Here is a 15,554-nt window from a genome sequence, read left to right on the forward strand (position 1 = left end):
TGGGGTTAATGAGAGAAACTGATCATTCTTGTCACAGAATAAACAGCACGGCCTGAGTCGTGCCCAGGATCAAGGTGCAGGTGGGTAACGGAATACTGCTTGAGTTTGTCCAGTTTGGCTGCCAACATAGTTTAGAAGGGCTGGAGCTGAGCTCCCTGGTACACCTTAGGAAGTCTGGTGAAGAAAGTCCCTTCCTGAAAGACTCTGGAACTCTGAAGGCTGCGCAGCTAAAATGCTCTTAAACTGCATCACAGGGTAGCTTCCTCCAATGTGCTGTACAAAGGACTTAATCCAGCTGCAACGGAAGTTAGCAGGAATCTTCTCATTGGGCCACTTCACATCTTACAGCACTCTTGCTCCTCTTAAAAAAAAAAAAAAATAGCATCTGAGTCATGCTTCCTTGGAAATGTTTGAAAGCTGGTGTTTGAAGCTGAACCTTCTGAAGCTCTGTCAGGGGGAGACAGGGCCTCAAATGTTATTAGGAAACAGCATTCATTTTCCAGTTATGCTGCTCTGAGGAAGGCAGTTAGCTATAAAGTTAGCACAGATCAAAGACTGCCAAATAAAGGTGAACATAACATACTGTTTTTCCTTGTCCCATGATAATTGCTATACTTTGCGTTAAAAATTACTGTTTTAAAAAAGTGGAATATTAAGCTTTATATGCTCTAAAATGTACTAATCATAGCAGAAAATTATGAGCTTGATGATCCTAAAGGTTAGCATACTTCCAAAAGTGAAATATAACCATTTGTGGCCGCTTTTAAAAATATATATATTTTTAAGACTCTGAACAGATGCAAGACAAGTTTCTGATTATGTTTCAAATTATAATACAAAACTATGGCAATTGGAGTAAAGATCTGATATAGGATAGAATTTAACATCCATCAATTTTACTAATCACTTGTATTACTAGAACTAAGACCAAAGACTATAAGTAGTTTACAGTAAAGCAAAATGTCTATATTTCTTAGATCCCTATAGGATTTTTTGTCTTTTTAATATTCTAGAAATTGTAGTCTTATGAACAAAAAATTTAAGCACAATTGACAGCTTTCTTGTTAGCCTTGTCCTAAACAAAACTTGTATAGAAAGCATTAAATTAAAAACTCTATCAGCCCAGTTTTGCCCAGCTGTAAGTTAGTACCACCTGTAAACAATCACATGTTGAACTTTATGCACCTGAGCAGTCCCACTGACTTCTTGGGAAATTGACTTCAATCACACAATCCAGGTGCATAAAGTTCAGCATGCCCATAAAGGTGGGCTAAATGGGGCTTTTAGTTTGGATTTCTAGCAGGAGCTGTCTCAGAAGGATGTATTATTCTACTCTCAGAACTTGAAAAGGAGAAGATGATGTTTTATTGAAGAAGCTGGATGGTGGAAGGATTGATAGAGCAACCAAGACAAAATTATTTGTATTACAAGTCTGTGTAGTCTCCATCTGATATGGTGTAAAAAGAAAAGGAGTACTTGTGGCACCTTGGAGACTAACAAATTTATTTGAGCATCTGATGAAGTGAGCTGTAGCTCACGAAAGCTTATGCTCAAATAAATTTGTTAGTCTCTAAGGTGCCACAAGTACTCCTTTTCTTTTTGCGAATACTGACTAACAGGGCTGCTACTCTGAAACCTGATATGATGTAGTATCCCAACACTGTAGAGTCTGCTGCCCAGGTAATTAATGTTGATTTAGTTTATTTAAATATGGGTCAATATAGGGTAAGTACTTACACACGAAACCTCTAGGGAGATTGCAGCTGTTAGAACAAGTGGTATTGCTGATTCGATAGTCAGCACTTTTTCTTTTAGGTCAGGATGGCGCCTGACCGGCCCCATGTTGCTGGAGATACCATCTTTCGTATGGGATGTAACAATATGTTGACTGCTAAAAGCAATTTAAACTCTTCTGGAACTTTGTGCAAGATTAGGTATGTTAGCGCTAATGTTAAATTCTAAATCTGGTAACCGGGTCTCCCATGCCGTTACATTTCTGTTAGGTAGGATTTCCTCGTTGTCTTTTTCTTTCCACTTTTGCTGACCCGAGTGCTTAAAAATCACGAGTTAGAGCTCAAAAATCATAAATTAGCTTAATTTTTTTTAAGGGGCAAAAAAAGCCCTTTCTGGTTCCTGAACCTTCAGGGTATGATCACATCACCTCTTCAAGCTGTTCCCCCCCACCCCCAGCTATGTTTTTTTTTTTTTTTTCCCCCCTTTCCCTAAATTACGTGAGAATCTTGGCTCTCATCACATGCCGCGCGAGAGAGCTTTAAGAAAAACAACTGGAGTGTGATTGAACTCGTGTGGCCTGGAGACGCTACTTCTGTCCCAAATGTTAAGTAGCCCCTAGAGGGGTGGGGGTGTACGCCGAAGCCTGCAGACATTGAGGTCAGCATCTTCGGACACTTGCCCAGGCCCTTTGAAGCCAACGGGACAGCGTTTACTCGCCAAAGCAATGCACGCGCATGAGTGTTTCTAGGTCCCTAGGGTCTGTTGAAAGCCGCTGGTCTCGTGAGTATTAAACGCTTGCGGTCCTGGGTGCTGTTGCACCCCCTGGTTTGAAGTTTTTTCCACCAAATGCATCCGATGAAGTGAGCTGTAGCTCACGAAAGCTTATGCTCTAATAAATGTGTTAGTCTCTAAGGTGCCACAAGTCCTCCTTTTCTTTTTGCGAATACAGACTAACACGGCTGCTACTCTGAATCCTGGTTTGAAGTGGTTTCCACCACCGGCAGGCTTTACAGCTTGCTTCAGTAGCTCTCAGCCCCTCCCACACAAATCGTCCCAGCCCCCCCTGCTTGCTCTGCTCAAGGAAGGGGTGGTTGGCCCCCTTTCAGGGGCAGGCCAGGCGAGCCCCGCTCGGCGCGGAGGAGCCGCCTCGGTGCCCGGGAAGCGGGCTCGAGGCGCGCAAACGAGCCGCACAGCGGCTTTTACGGTGCGTGCTCCGTTGCCCATGTTGTACCGACGCGTCCCTTGCAGGCGTACAGCGGGCGGGAAAGGGACAGCCGCTCCCTCAGGGCTGGGCGAGGTTAGAGGCGCGGAGGCCCCAGCCGCCTCCTACCGCCGGTAGTTTAGCGAGGCCGCCGCGGGAGGAGGAGCCCTGCGCGGGAAGCGAGGGTTCGGCTCGCAGCAGCAGAGAGGCCCGAGCAGAAAATGGTCGTTTGGGGCTCGTTGCTCAGGCGAAGCTGCTAGGAAGAGCCGAGCCGGAGCCCCAGCCCCGTGCAAGGCGGGGGGAGCTGCCCGCCCCGCGCAGCCTGCTTAGCCTCCCCCGTCCGGCCAGCGGGGCTGTAGCACTCCAGCTGCCGGCCGCAGTGACTCGCGCCTGACCCGCAGCAGGACGGAGCGGAGCGCAGCGCCCGCCCCGGCAGCATGCAGCGGGGCTGAGGAGGCGCGGCCGCTGCTGCTCTGTGTTTCTTCGCTTCCCCCCGTGCCTGGGCTCTGCCGGCTGAGGGATCCCGCAGGAAAATGGAGCCGTTCCCCCACGGTGAGTGGCGCCGCGGGAACTAGCCGCGCCCCTGCTGCAAGCGGAACTCCTCGCTGGAGCCTTGATGCTGGCGGCCGCGGCCGCTGCCCCGGCGCGGCCCTGCCAGAGGGAGCCCCTGACTCCGGGCCTCTGTTCTGAGTGCGCAGGCCCCATAGGGCACGGTCAAGGTCAGGGGCTCCCGGGCTGGGGGGGGGGGAATGAAGCACCCACCCAATGCATGCCCACAGCCGCACCCCCACCCTGCCCAGTGTCCTGGGGGTGCAGCAGAGGAGGGAGCCAGCCCAGCTGCAACACTGAAGACTCGCTGGAGAAAGTTTGACAAGGTGGGGGAGGTAATAGCTTTTAGGTCCAATAGAAGATCTTACCTCGCCCACCTCCTCTCTCTCATAGCCTGGGCCCACCAAGGCTACAGCACTGCCGGGAGGAAAGTTTTTTAGCTGGCAGGAATTCGCCTTGCAGGCTGGTGGAGGGCAGCCTGATCACGCATTCCCTGACCTGAAACACAAGCTGGTGTGGCTCAGTGATCCGCAGTGAGCCTGGGTTAAAGGCTTCTTAAAAATGCTGCTAACGGATCATTGAAAATTGTAAACCCTCCCACGTAGGAGCAGTTTTGCTGTAATTTTTTTCTTCTTAATCACAAGAGCACATGAGAACCAGATTCTTTTGTTTCTGCAGAGTTCATGTGCTCTTGTTTATTTCCCATGTACTGTCATAATTCTCCGTGGGACCTAACATAATCGTATCTGAGCTTCGCTGACGTACACACAACAGGCAAATAATGCTCTTGCACAGATACTGTAATGATGAGGGCCATGTTAGTACTTGCACAGACAGTGGAGAATAGGCAACAGGAGTAACTAAGGAACAAGATGCTGTGTTTATGTAAATGTCTTCAGTGGTTGAGTCAATGTCAACAGCCCATCAAAAATGCGGGGAGAGAGAAATAGGAAAATAAGGGCAGACGCTCCCCACCCAACAGAGTGGCTTTCAAAACTATTTCCAGGCAGCTTCAGCAGTACTTGAAATTACACTGTGCATTTCTCTTGTGCCTTTCAGATGAGACTCTGAAAGCATATAGGTAACATTAGTTGAACCTCATTAGTTTGAGGTTCAAAGGTAAGATTCAACTAATGTAAGGTAAGAATATACGAGAGTCTCTGCATCCATTGTTAAAATGCAGTCATGTCTGGGGTGGAGTGCAGCAGCTGTGTAATGGCAACATTTCCCAATAGCTAAAGGCAGAACATGAAGTTGGCCAAAGCATTTGAAACTGCAGGGAATTTGAAGGTAGGGGTCTAAAATAGAATTTGGACAGGACAGTGGGAGTAATATACTTCCTATTAAAAATACTGAGAGGTTCTGAAGGACATGTGGTCAGTTATGTTATACAAGTAAAAGAATTAAAAGTCAAAGCTGAAACTGCCAGAATTCACTGCATTGTACTTGAGTTTCTCAGTGATCTGTCAAGCTATAATGTAGAATCTGCTACAGAATTCAGAGAAATGCCTTTGCAGTGAAAACTGGACCTTTCTAGTCAACTTAATGAGACATTTTGTCATCCCAGTATTGCCCTTAGTTTTTTCCAAAGAGCTTCATGTTTGCATGTCCAGATAGATGAGTGGTGACAGTCTTAACTTTGTAAATGTTTTGCCCTTTTGACTTTTGAGATGACCCTTTGAAGTTGGTTTAAGAAGCACTATTGCATTTTATTACTACATAAATTGAAGCTTGTTCATTATAGGAGTCTTCCCAGGATTTATCAAGAATATAAACAAAATAGGCAGACACTTAATAGATACTAAGAACTTATTACAATAAAATAATTTATCCTCTTTGCACATCTGGGAAAAAGATTACGTCTCTATGAGCAGTAACCTAGTTTGTGGGAGGTATTTTAATAAAGGAAATAGCTTAAGATCTAGAAGTACATGCTCTTATTTGGGGAATATGTGCCGCTATGTTATTAACCTCATTCCAAAAGCCTTTTGGATCTGGGTTAATAGTATTACACTGTCATGCAGGAGAGTGGTGTTTGAATTCTGCTCTTTACTCACCAAGGCTGCAGCAAAGAGGTGTGGTAGGCCCCGAGAACACTGCTCAAAAGTGGTCTCTGATGCTAATGGAGGAGTTGTGTTGCAGGTAGGGTTGCCAACCCTGCAGGATTGGCGTGGCGTCTCCAGGAATTAAAGATTGTCATGTGATGAAATCTCCGGGAATACATCCAACCAAAATTAGCAATCCTAGTTGGAGGGGCTGGAAATAGAACCTTCTCCTTTCCTTCAGGAACTTAGAACACATACTTTTTTGGGTGAAGGTTAGTGGTGGGAATGTTTGGAGCAATCCTACAGGTTAAAGACAAGCTGCAATTTCCTCCCACAAAAGGAAGCTACAGGGGATTTTCGTGATATTCAGAGTATGGGACATTGATCTTGAGACGTGTTGTTCATACTTAATAGCTGCTTTTAAAACTTGAATAACTGGGAACATTCACACTGCTGGCTTTCTGAACAGAGAGTTAGTTTCTAGGACTGGCAGTCTTGCACCTTGCATGAGCATTGAATCATTTCAGCAAATAACATTTAAAAAACAACCAACCAACCAAACAAAAAAACCCTCACCCTTTGGATTACTGCTCTTGTGCTCTACTTAAATAGAAAAAGAGAGAAAACTGACCAAATCCTGAGGAGTATGGGCTCTAGTCCACATGTTCATCTTATGCAAAACTCTTATTGATGCTTAGGGGTATTTTGTGACAGTTTGGTGTCAAGGATCATTTCCTCTTTCTTGAAACCTAACCCTCCAAATATGGACCACGTAAGCATCCAAACATGGGAAAATCCACACTCCTAAGAGACCTAGCATGCTGACATCACCCCAGCATAGGCAGTACTAGGTTGACAGCAGAATTCTTCCTTTGACCTAGCTACCACCTCTTGGGACAGGCAATTACCTACTGTTGAGATAGGTATCAGAGTAGCAGCCGTGTTAGTCTGTATTCGCAAAAAGAAAAGGAGTACTTGTGGCACCTTAGAGACTAACAAATTTATTAGAGCATAAGCTTTCGTGAGCTACAGCTCACTTCATCGGATGCATTAGGTAGTATCTGAACTGAAATGCTGTGGCGCGCACAGCTGCAGTGCTGAGGCTGTGCCTCTAGCATTTCAAGTGTAGACAAGCCGAAAGGCACAGTTCTTCTAGTCAACATTTCTTTTGTGATGGGGAACAGTTATTAAAATAAGAGGAAAACACAGGTTCTTGCCTCTAAACATGAATGATAGCCCTGATCCTGCAAATACTGTTGTCTATGCTTAACTTTACTTGCCCGAGTAGTCACTTCAGTAGGTCAATTCCTATGTGGAGTGTTAAGTGTGTGCATAAATACTTGAAGGCTATGGCTCTTTTTGCTTACAAAAGAACGTGGGGGGAGGAGGGAAGTCTTTAAACCCTGGGATCAAAACGTTGGTCCTGGTCCTCGTCCTCTGTGGGCAGTAAGGCAAGGGGAATGCTAGAGCAGTTCATTATAAGATTAGGGCCTAAATAGCTAAGTTTAGAAATCCTCAGTAATAGTTCCTGATTGCTGTGGTGTGGTATTTTTTTTTTTATTTTATTAAGAAGTAATTTAAACACAGGAATCAATAGGAGACCCTTCTTGTAATCTGACTAATCACAGTCTAACTAAAACAAACACGCAGGCTCAAACGCCCATACTGTTACATAGGTCTCTGTTTTTTGTCATGTGACTGCTGTACTCCTGAAAATTGGGAGCTACAATTTAACAGAGTCCTAGAGGACTGGAAAAGGGTAAACATTGTACTTATCTGGGAACAAAGGGGACCTGGGAAATTATAGACCTGTCCTCTTAACTTTAATATTTATTTGTTCCAGTATCTTTCCAAGTATTGAACAATCGGTTTGTAGGCACCTAGAGGGTAATAGGATGATAAGCAATAACCAGCATTGATTTATTGTCAGTTTGGCATGATTTGTTCTTAACTTTCTCCTTTGATGGGGTTACTGGCTAGGGGGAGAAGAAAGCAGTAGATGTTTTTTTTTTTTTTCCTTTTCCAAAAAAAAAAAAAAAGGCTTCTAACACTGTCCCACATGACGGTCTCATAAAGTAGGGAATGTGGTTTACATTAAATAACTATAAGATGGGTTTACAACTCATAACTACTCTTTTTAAATACAGGTATTTTCAATGGTTTGCTATCATACTGGGAGGGCATGTCTAGTGGGGTCTTGCAGGGGTCTGTCCTGGGTCTAGTACTCTTCAATATTTTTGTTAATGCTATGGATAATGGAGTGAAGAGTGTGCTTATAAAATTGCCAGATGACACCAGGCTGGGAGGGTTGCTAGCGCTTTGACTGATAGGATTAGAATTCATGATTACTGTGACAAATTTAGAGAATTTGTCTGAAATCAACCACGATTAAATGCAATAAAGACAAGAGCAAAGTACTACACTTGCAAAGGAAAAAATCAATTGCACGAATACAAAATGAGGAGTAACTGGCTAAGCAGTAGCACTGCTGAAAAGGATGGGGGTTTATAGTGGATCACAAATTGCATATGAACTATCAATTTCATGCAGTTTTGGAAAAGACTAATATCATTCTGGGATCTATTAACAAGAGTGTATGTAAGACACAGGAGATAATTGTCCTGCTCTACCTCAGCTCTGGTGAAGTCTCAGTTGGAATCTTGTGGAACCCACAGCTGGACACACTTTAGAAAAGATGTGGACAAACTGGAGAGAGTCCAGAATAGGGCCACAAAAATAAGGTATAGAAAACCTGTCCTGTGGGGAAAGGTTAAATAAACTGGGCATGGTCAGTCTTGAGAAAAGAAGACTGAGAGGGGCCTGATAAGTCTTCAGATAAAGATACAGATAAAGGCTTGTTATAAGCAGGACTATGATCCATTGCCCTCCGTGTCCCTCAAGGGTAGAACAAGAAGTAATGGGCTTAATCTGCAGCAAGGGAGATGTGAGTGTGAAATCCTCATTGTTTAGGAGTTTTTAAGAATATGGATGGCCTAGGTGTACTGCTGAACCCTGCCTTAGTACAGGGCCTGGACTTGATGATCTCTTGAGTCCCTTGCATTTCTGTGATTTCTAGGGATGGTCCCACTAGAAATGGATAGGATTACTTGAGGAGGTAGGTCCTAGTCAAAGTGAGTAAGGGTGGCAGAACTTGGCCATATGGCATTTGTTCTATAGTTCTGTATGTTCCTTCATGATATTGCAAAATGTCTTGCAAGGTTTGTGTTTTTACTTTCAGTTTGAAGTGTGTCTGAGGAGATTCTCATTTCAACGTTTCCTGTAAAAATGTAGAAGGCTTAAATAGATGGGTAAGCATTTCCTTTATAAAAGGAGGGAAAAATAGAAATGGCGATATTTGCACTGTTTCTTGTTTCTATGCAGCTGTTGCAAACAAGTGACCTGTAGAAACAAGTATCTAGAGAAAGAATAGTTAGTTGTTGGGATCTGCCAAAAAGCGTGAGCCCTTTGATTTATGGTGGGCATTTTTATGACAAAACAAATAAACTCAAATTAAGATGAAATCTAATTAGAATAAATTGATGAGCAAAGTGAAATAAGCCAGTTTTGCTACTGAAATAATTTGAGTAGGAAAAATTTTGATTTGGTAATGGACTTATTTCAGTTGTTTTATGACTTCTAAAAATACTTCCTTCTGGGAATTAGTATTATTAGGCATAAAGAGTGTATTCTCGGTTGCAGGAGCATGTCCTTCATACAAATCCAAATCCACTGTTGCAACAGGTTTCAAAGTAGCAGCCGTGTTAGTCTGTATTCGCAAAAAGAAAAGGAGTACTTGTGGCACCTTAGAGACTAACTAACAAATTTATTTGAGCATAAGCTTTCGTGAGCTACTGCTGTAGCTCACGAAAGCTTATGCTCAAATAAATTTTAGTCTCTAAGGTGCCACAAGTACTCCTTTTCTTTTTACTGTTGCATCACTTATTATCTGTCAGCATTATGCACTGTCCTATTATAGATCAGAAGGGACCCTACTTGTGTCAGCACCAATTACTGAATCCTATAAAACAGGTATGGATAAGATCTTAGATCAATTAGCCCATCATCCTTACAGTGTAAGATTGTTCTCAGTAGTAGGTTTTTTTTCTGTTGCTTTGTCCCAGCAGTGAGTAGTTTCGCCAAGGGAAGTGGTGGAACAATTCCAGAGTCGACTAGATCTCACTGTCAGGAAAACTTGCCTAATATTTTCCTTCTTAATTTCATCCCATTGTTGCTAGGTGTGCTACATTTACTAAATAATCCCTCTCCACCAAAAAACACTTAAGGCGACATGATAAACTACAAATACTTGTTAGCTCTCTATAGTTTGTGTACCTTCTTTCTTTCCTCCACAGTCAATATCCGACACCCTGATTACTTTTTGGCACACAGTGAGCTCCTTCCCCCATATCTCTTTAGCAGTGAGGTACCCAGATTTGAACACAATAATTCACGTACAGTCTCACCAGAGCCAGATTATGGATGGATTATTCCCTCATTGCTCCATTGGCATATGCAGATCTAAACTCTCTACTACCTTTTGCTACTGGGGCTTTACGTTGCACACACCTATCTAACAGGCTATTGTTAATTCTGTGCTTAAACAAGGCACTAGAACTCCTACTGTAAAACTGGAAGCAATTTTGATAGTGATTATGGTGAAAGTAATGAAGGAAGAATTTATCTGGAGATAGGAACTTAATCACACTTTTTGGGAAGTGTCAGGAACAACAAGGAAGGGCGAAATCATCTTGTCCAGAAGCTAGCACAACCATTGACCTTATCTCTGGCATTTGGTGGGATGCGATCCTAGTTACACGCACTTAACTCAAACCCTAGGTGTCTGGGAGATGTCACACAAGTGTAAGATGTTGAAAGCTTATTTGGACCTTAAAGTGTCTGTTATCAGCAAAAATATTTTACTGTGCTCTCTTCACCATGATGACTTACCGCTGTGTAGTTCAGCGGCCCATACTCATGATGTCTCTGAGGCTACTCACATGTGTAGGGCCTGCTATCAGCAGGCCCTAAAACAAACAAACCACCTATAAGGAATCTTGGAAAACCATTACAAGCTAAGATAAAATAACCTCCGTATAGATAGCTAATAAAAAACAATATTGTTCTCTCTAGGCTGGCTCTCCAGTAATAATTCACTAATAAGGGGCCAAATTCATCACTGGTCTGACACCACTGACTCAGTGGAGTTTCATCAGGGTTGAATTTGGTTTACCATTCCCAGGAGTGGGTTGGCTTTCACTGATTCTGGTGCAAACAGAGTGAAAGAAACTCTACTGAAAACAGCCATGTAAGTTTCCAACTCCATTGGATCAGAGATGGGAGGGAGAGGAGAAAAGAGGACAAATCAGTAGGAGAAAAAAAGAACATGAGTTTCAAAAAGGGCTTTCCAAAGAACAGAAACTACCCAAAGTGAACTACATCTGTCTGCATCCTTTCATGTTTGAGCCCCTTCATGGGAGACGACTACACTTTCTTGCCCTTTTAGAGCTATTCTTACACAGGGCAGTTGCTACTTATGAAATTTCTGTCCAGTGGCATTTTAAAATGAAATCTAATTAAATTTTAAAATAGATTAGCATAGTGCAATGTAGCTATGTAATATAATTTTGTAAGCTAGACTGTGTCTGCTGTTGGGTATTTGAAAGTACATACACAACATGCTTGTAGTAATGCATCTCTATAGACAACAAGATACTTAAGTATACAAGTACACTGTACTTAAATTATATGACTAGGAAACCCAATTAGAAATGCTACATATCCTAAAGCAAAAAAAGAGAGCAGTAGGAGAATCTTGAAGGAAACGGGAAAGGCAGAAATGCCAGATGACCAATGCAATCCATGACTGAGATAAATTATATCTCCTCCAATCTGACCAAAGTGAATGCTGTTCTCTATTAGGGCCCTGTTCTTTGCCTGAGCAAGTGAAGCTACTGTCTCTTATTTCAGTATGAGCTTTGTCTTCCCTAGGGAGAGCTGAATAAGGTCTTGGTGCTCTAATCTGACATTTGAATTTATTTTGAACAGTAGTTTGCTCAGCTACTGGTCTCTTTAGCTTCAATATGTAAAGACCAAGAGTAAAATCCTGGCTCCTCTAAAGTCAATGGAAAGTTTGCTATGGACTTCAGTAGAGCTGTGATTTCATCCTCTGTTAGTAAATATTGCAGAGTACACTTAGTGAGATGACCTCTTTAGGATAGTACATATGAAATTGTTTCCACAGGTTAAGTTTTATCCCTGTTTAACTCAGGGATTGTATCTTCCTCTGTCTGGAGAACACTTAGTTGGGCACTATTCAAATATGTGGAATATATTGGATCTCTTAAAGGATTTTTTTTCCCCTCTGTTAAAATATTTTCAACAGGGAATTCATCCTTTTGGGCACAGTGCATCTCTCCCCCCCCCCCCCCCCATAAAAATTGTGTAGCACCACTTTTCAGATTGTAGTGACCTCATAATTCTTGTGTATTTCCCAAGATTACAAGATGGTATAAAAGGAGTAATGTGCATGTCAGTGCAAAATGTGTAGTTTTTCAAAGACTTACTCCTGGGTATTATAATTCGCACCTTCCAAAGCATGTCTGTGTTCCTTGATCTTTGGAATAAGCATACTCCTTTCAAGAGTTTAAATTTTTTTAAAGTTCTTGTGCAGAGGTAATTCAGGGATTTATGTATAGTTGCAGATAATTTCCACCTTGTTGGATTTATTGCTCCATTCTGTCCATTTTTTTCAGTTACGTGTGTATTTTTGATGCTGCAGGTGGAAACTTGTCTTTCATATGTAGTGCCAGCCACTGGAATCTCCTGAGAGGAACAGTGAAGAAATCATAATAATTACTTCAGCCTTTTTTTTTTTTGGTCTTGGGGTGTTTCTGGTATCTGAAAGCTATGAGTAGATAACTTCGTGTGTGTGTTTGGCTGGTATTATAATTGATCAACTAACTAGGTTTGGAAGTAAACTCACTCCGCTGTTCCTGTCATTTTAAGGGTTTGGTTGTGTAGCAGAAATGATCTGTAAGTCTCTGAGAAAAGAGAACAGACCCTGGGTTCTTCAAAGCAGTCTGTAGCTTCTATGTACAGTTCCACTGGCTGCAGAGAGACTTGAGTATTCTTTCAGGGGGTTTGGGCGTGGGGTAGGGAGGAAGACTGTGGAGCAAAGACCGATAAATAAAAGGCCATTGCTGAGATATTTGGTGCTCTATATAAACTACCTGTAGCAGTTGCCAATATTTTGTTTTATAACAATTCTGTAAAATTCAGAGACCCTACCAGTAGCAGCATTTAAAACAAAGCAATATAACAACTTAATCATAGATTTTAATCTCAAATCACAATAGTACAAACTGTCAAATTAGTCTGACGACCTCAACTTGATTTAAGTTACTTAAAAACAAAAACAAACAAAAAAAACCCAACACACACCTCCAAGGGATGTAAATCATGATTTACAAATAATAAATAAGTTAAACATTTTGAATCACTCCACCTTGAAATGAAGGCTCTGATTCAGCAGACAGTTAAGATGTGTAATTTTGCTCACATTAATAATCATATTGACTTGAATGAGACCACTTGTGCTTAAAGTTATGAACTTGCTTTTAACAGGATATCACTTTATCCCCTAATGGTGTAACCGCTTATTGACGTTCTGGATGTCGCACTCTATCCCACTGTTCTTATATTAATATCCGGGTGCTGCTCCAATATGGTCTGCATTGCGGTGGTGGGGAGACTCTTATTCTTTCACTGTGCTTGCTGGTAAGAAGTTGGGTCAGCACGCTCGGATGCAGGGAGCACCTCCTGTTGCTTGCTGGCAATGAAGGAATATCACTGACAAGAGTTGGAGGAATTCTTTCTGGTTCTCTGCTGGAAGCAGGGCCGGCCCACAAAATTTTGGCACCTGAGTCAGGGAGCTCAAATGACGCCCCCATGCCCCTTCGCTTGAGCCAAAACTTAGAAAGGTCTCCTTCTTCATGTTCTGCTCCTCTCACGGTACTGCTCTGCTACCTACCCCAATAAAGGAGGACTAACAACTTAAAATACCTTGTTCAAAAATTTTAAGTAACACTTAACTTTCAAATGCCTGAATGGCATATGTAACTTGTTTGCATAGTAAACACTGGCATTTTTATCAGTTTGAATAATCAAAGTGGTGCTTTCCATGCCTTCTTGGTTGCAAAGATTTGAACTGCTTCCTGCTGAAGGTCCACAGTCTGGGCCAGCTCAAGCTCTGTTGAAATGGTTGCAAGGCTGACCAGCCTCTCCTGTGTCATTGTGGAGCATAGATGTGGTTTGTTTGTTTTTTTACTAACTTCAGCTTGGAGAAGCTGCATTCTCCTCTGGCAATTGTTACAGAAAGTGTTAGAAGTATGTGCAGAGCAACAAAAGCATTTGGAAAGAGGGCGGTCATCTTATTTGTGCACATATATTCCAGAACAGCCTTTGGAGTTGATCCTGCTGAAATGTATCTTGAAAGGGTTTTCAGTTCATCACCTAAATCACTCACATCAATATCGGGCATGTCACCATGTGTCAACACTATCTCTAGTGCCCTGCATTTCTGGTGTATGTCCTCTTCAGGAATAGTGAGGAATTTTGGCATATCGTACAACATCCCAAATATACTGCTGTGTTCCTTGAGCTTCATGAAACATTCTTCAACTGACTGTATTTCAAAGTCTAGCACCTGGTTAAATAATTCAACTTTGAATTGTTGTGTGGGGTCTCTTACGGGATTATCCCGTGCCTCATAATCAAAATTTCGGTGACTTTCGGAGTCTTCGGTGACTCTTGTATTCTTGAATTGGTGGGAAAATAGCTTCAATCTGAAGTTCCTCTGCCAAATTCTGTTTACTCTTCAGAACGTTTTGAAATCCCTCATCTGACTGGTAAGACTGTAGGTATGACTTTTCTTAACCAGTTGTTCCATTGCTCCAGATATATCCAGGGCAACACCTTGGAGTCTCTTGCTTACAACATTTATTTCAAACAGTATGTCATGCCACAACACTAAGCAACACAGAAATTTGAAGTTGTATATGTTTCTGGTGATTCCATTTCCTTCTGCCACTGTTCTCCCACAAACAGTTAATGTCATAGCATTATCCTCCCTAATGGCAACTATGGCATCATCTATCTTCCTAGTTGGGTGTTTGATAGGCTTTATCACCTCCACTTGACTTTCCCATCATGCGGCACTCAGTGGTTTCAGTATCAGAGAGGATGTTCCCCGATGTTGCTTCAAAATTTGCCATCAAGGAGTTGATGCAGAGAAAAATGCATAGATGCTTTGAATTACATTAAAAAAATTCAGCAGCCTCACTAGAAGTTGATGCTGCATCACTGACCACCAAGTTCAATGAATGAGAACTGCATGGGACAAAAAAAGTTCAAGGATTTAACTCTCGGATCCGTGTCTGGACTCCTCTGTTCTTTCCTCTCATGTTGGCACCATTATCGTAGCCCTGACCTCTCATGTCAGCTATCGCAATTCCTGTATCTTTCAGCTTTTTAAGAAGCACCTTTGTCATACCAGCTCCTGTAGTATCATCAGTGTCAATAAATTCTAGAAAGTGCTCTCTGACAGTCACCACTGCAGGGACATTTTCACTAGGTTCTGTTACAAAATGCACCATTAAAGTAATTTGTTCCATGTGGCTGATGTTGGGTGTGCAGTCCAGAATAAGAGTAATATCTTGCTGACTTCAGATCTACCACAATCTTCTGTTTGATTTTTTTGTTGCCAGTAGTTGTATGGTCTCATTTTGAATTGTTTTTCCAAAGTAGTGGTGTGTGTACATTTCTTGGGTGGTGACTCTTCTTAAGTGCTCCTGGAATACAGCATCAAACTCGGCCATCAGCTCCACAATTTTAAGGAATTTTCCATTTGTTTGTCACATACAGCTGATCTGAAGTGCCACGCAGTGCTAGGTTTTGGATAGCAAGCATTCTCACAATGGCAATGAGCCTTTTCAGAACATTTTTGCCAGTAAAGAGACTCTGATGCA

At 42.3% G+C, this 15,554-nt stretch overlaps 1 protein-coding gene across 2 annotated transcripts in view; it reads left to right on the top strand.

The window, feature by feature from the left end:
* The first annotated feature begins 1,291 nt into the window (after nt 1–1,291).
* The window catches only part of LOC119855860 (leucyl and cystinyl aminopeptidase), a 111,152-nt gene continuing 96,889 nt past the window's right edge, over nt 1,292–15,554 (top strand). The window contains exons 1-2 of one of the 2 annotated variants that reach the window (XM_043515336.1): nt 1,292–1,457; nt 1,647–1,680. Coding sequence is in view for 1 of the 2 variants with exons in the window: in XM_038402703.2 (XP_038258631.1) it covers nt 3,469–3,487 (19 nt within the window). In the remaining variant the exon portion in view is untranslated. Of the gene's footprint in view, nt 1,458–1,646; nt 1,681–2,735; nt 3,488–15,554 lie in introns of those variants that run through there. The other variant, XM_038402703.2, reaches the window with a different exon arrangement.

The sequence above is a fragment of the Dermochelys coriacea genome, chromosome 5, assembly GCF_009764565.3.
Source record: "Dermochelys coriacea isolate rDerCor1 chromosome 5, rDerCor1.pri.v4, whole genome shotgun sequence".
In the NCBI taxonomy this organism is placed as follows: Eukaryota; Metazoa; Chordata; order Testudines; family Dermochelyidae; genus Dermochelys; species Dermochelys coriacea.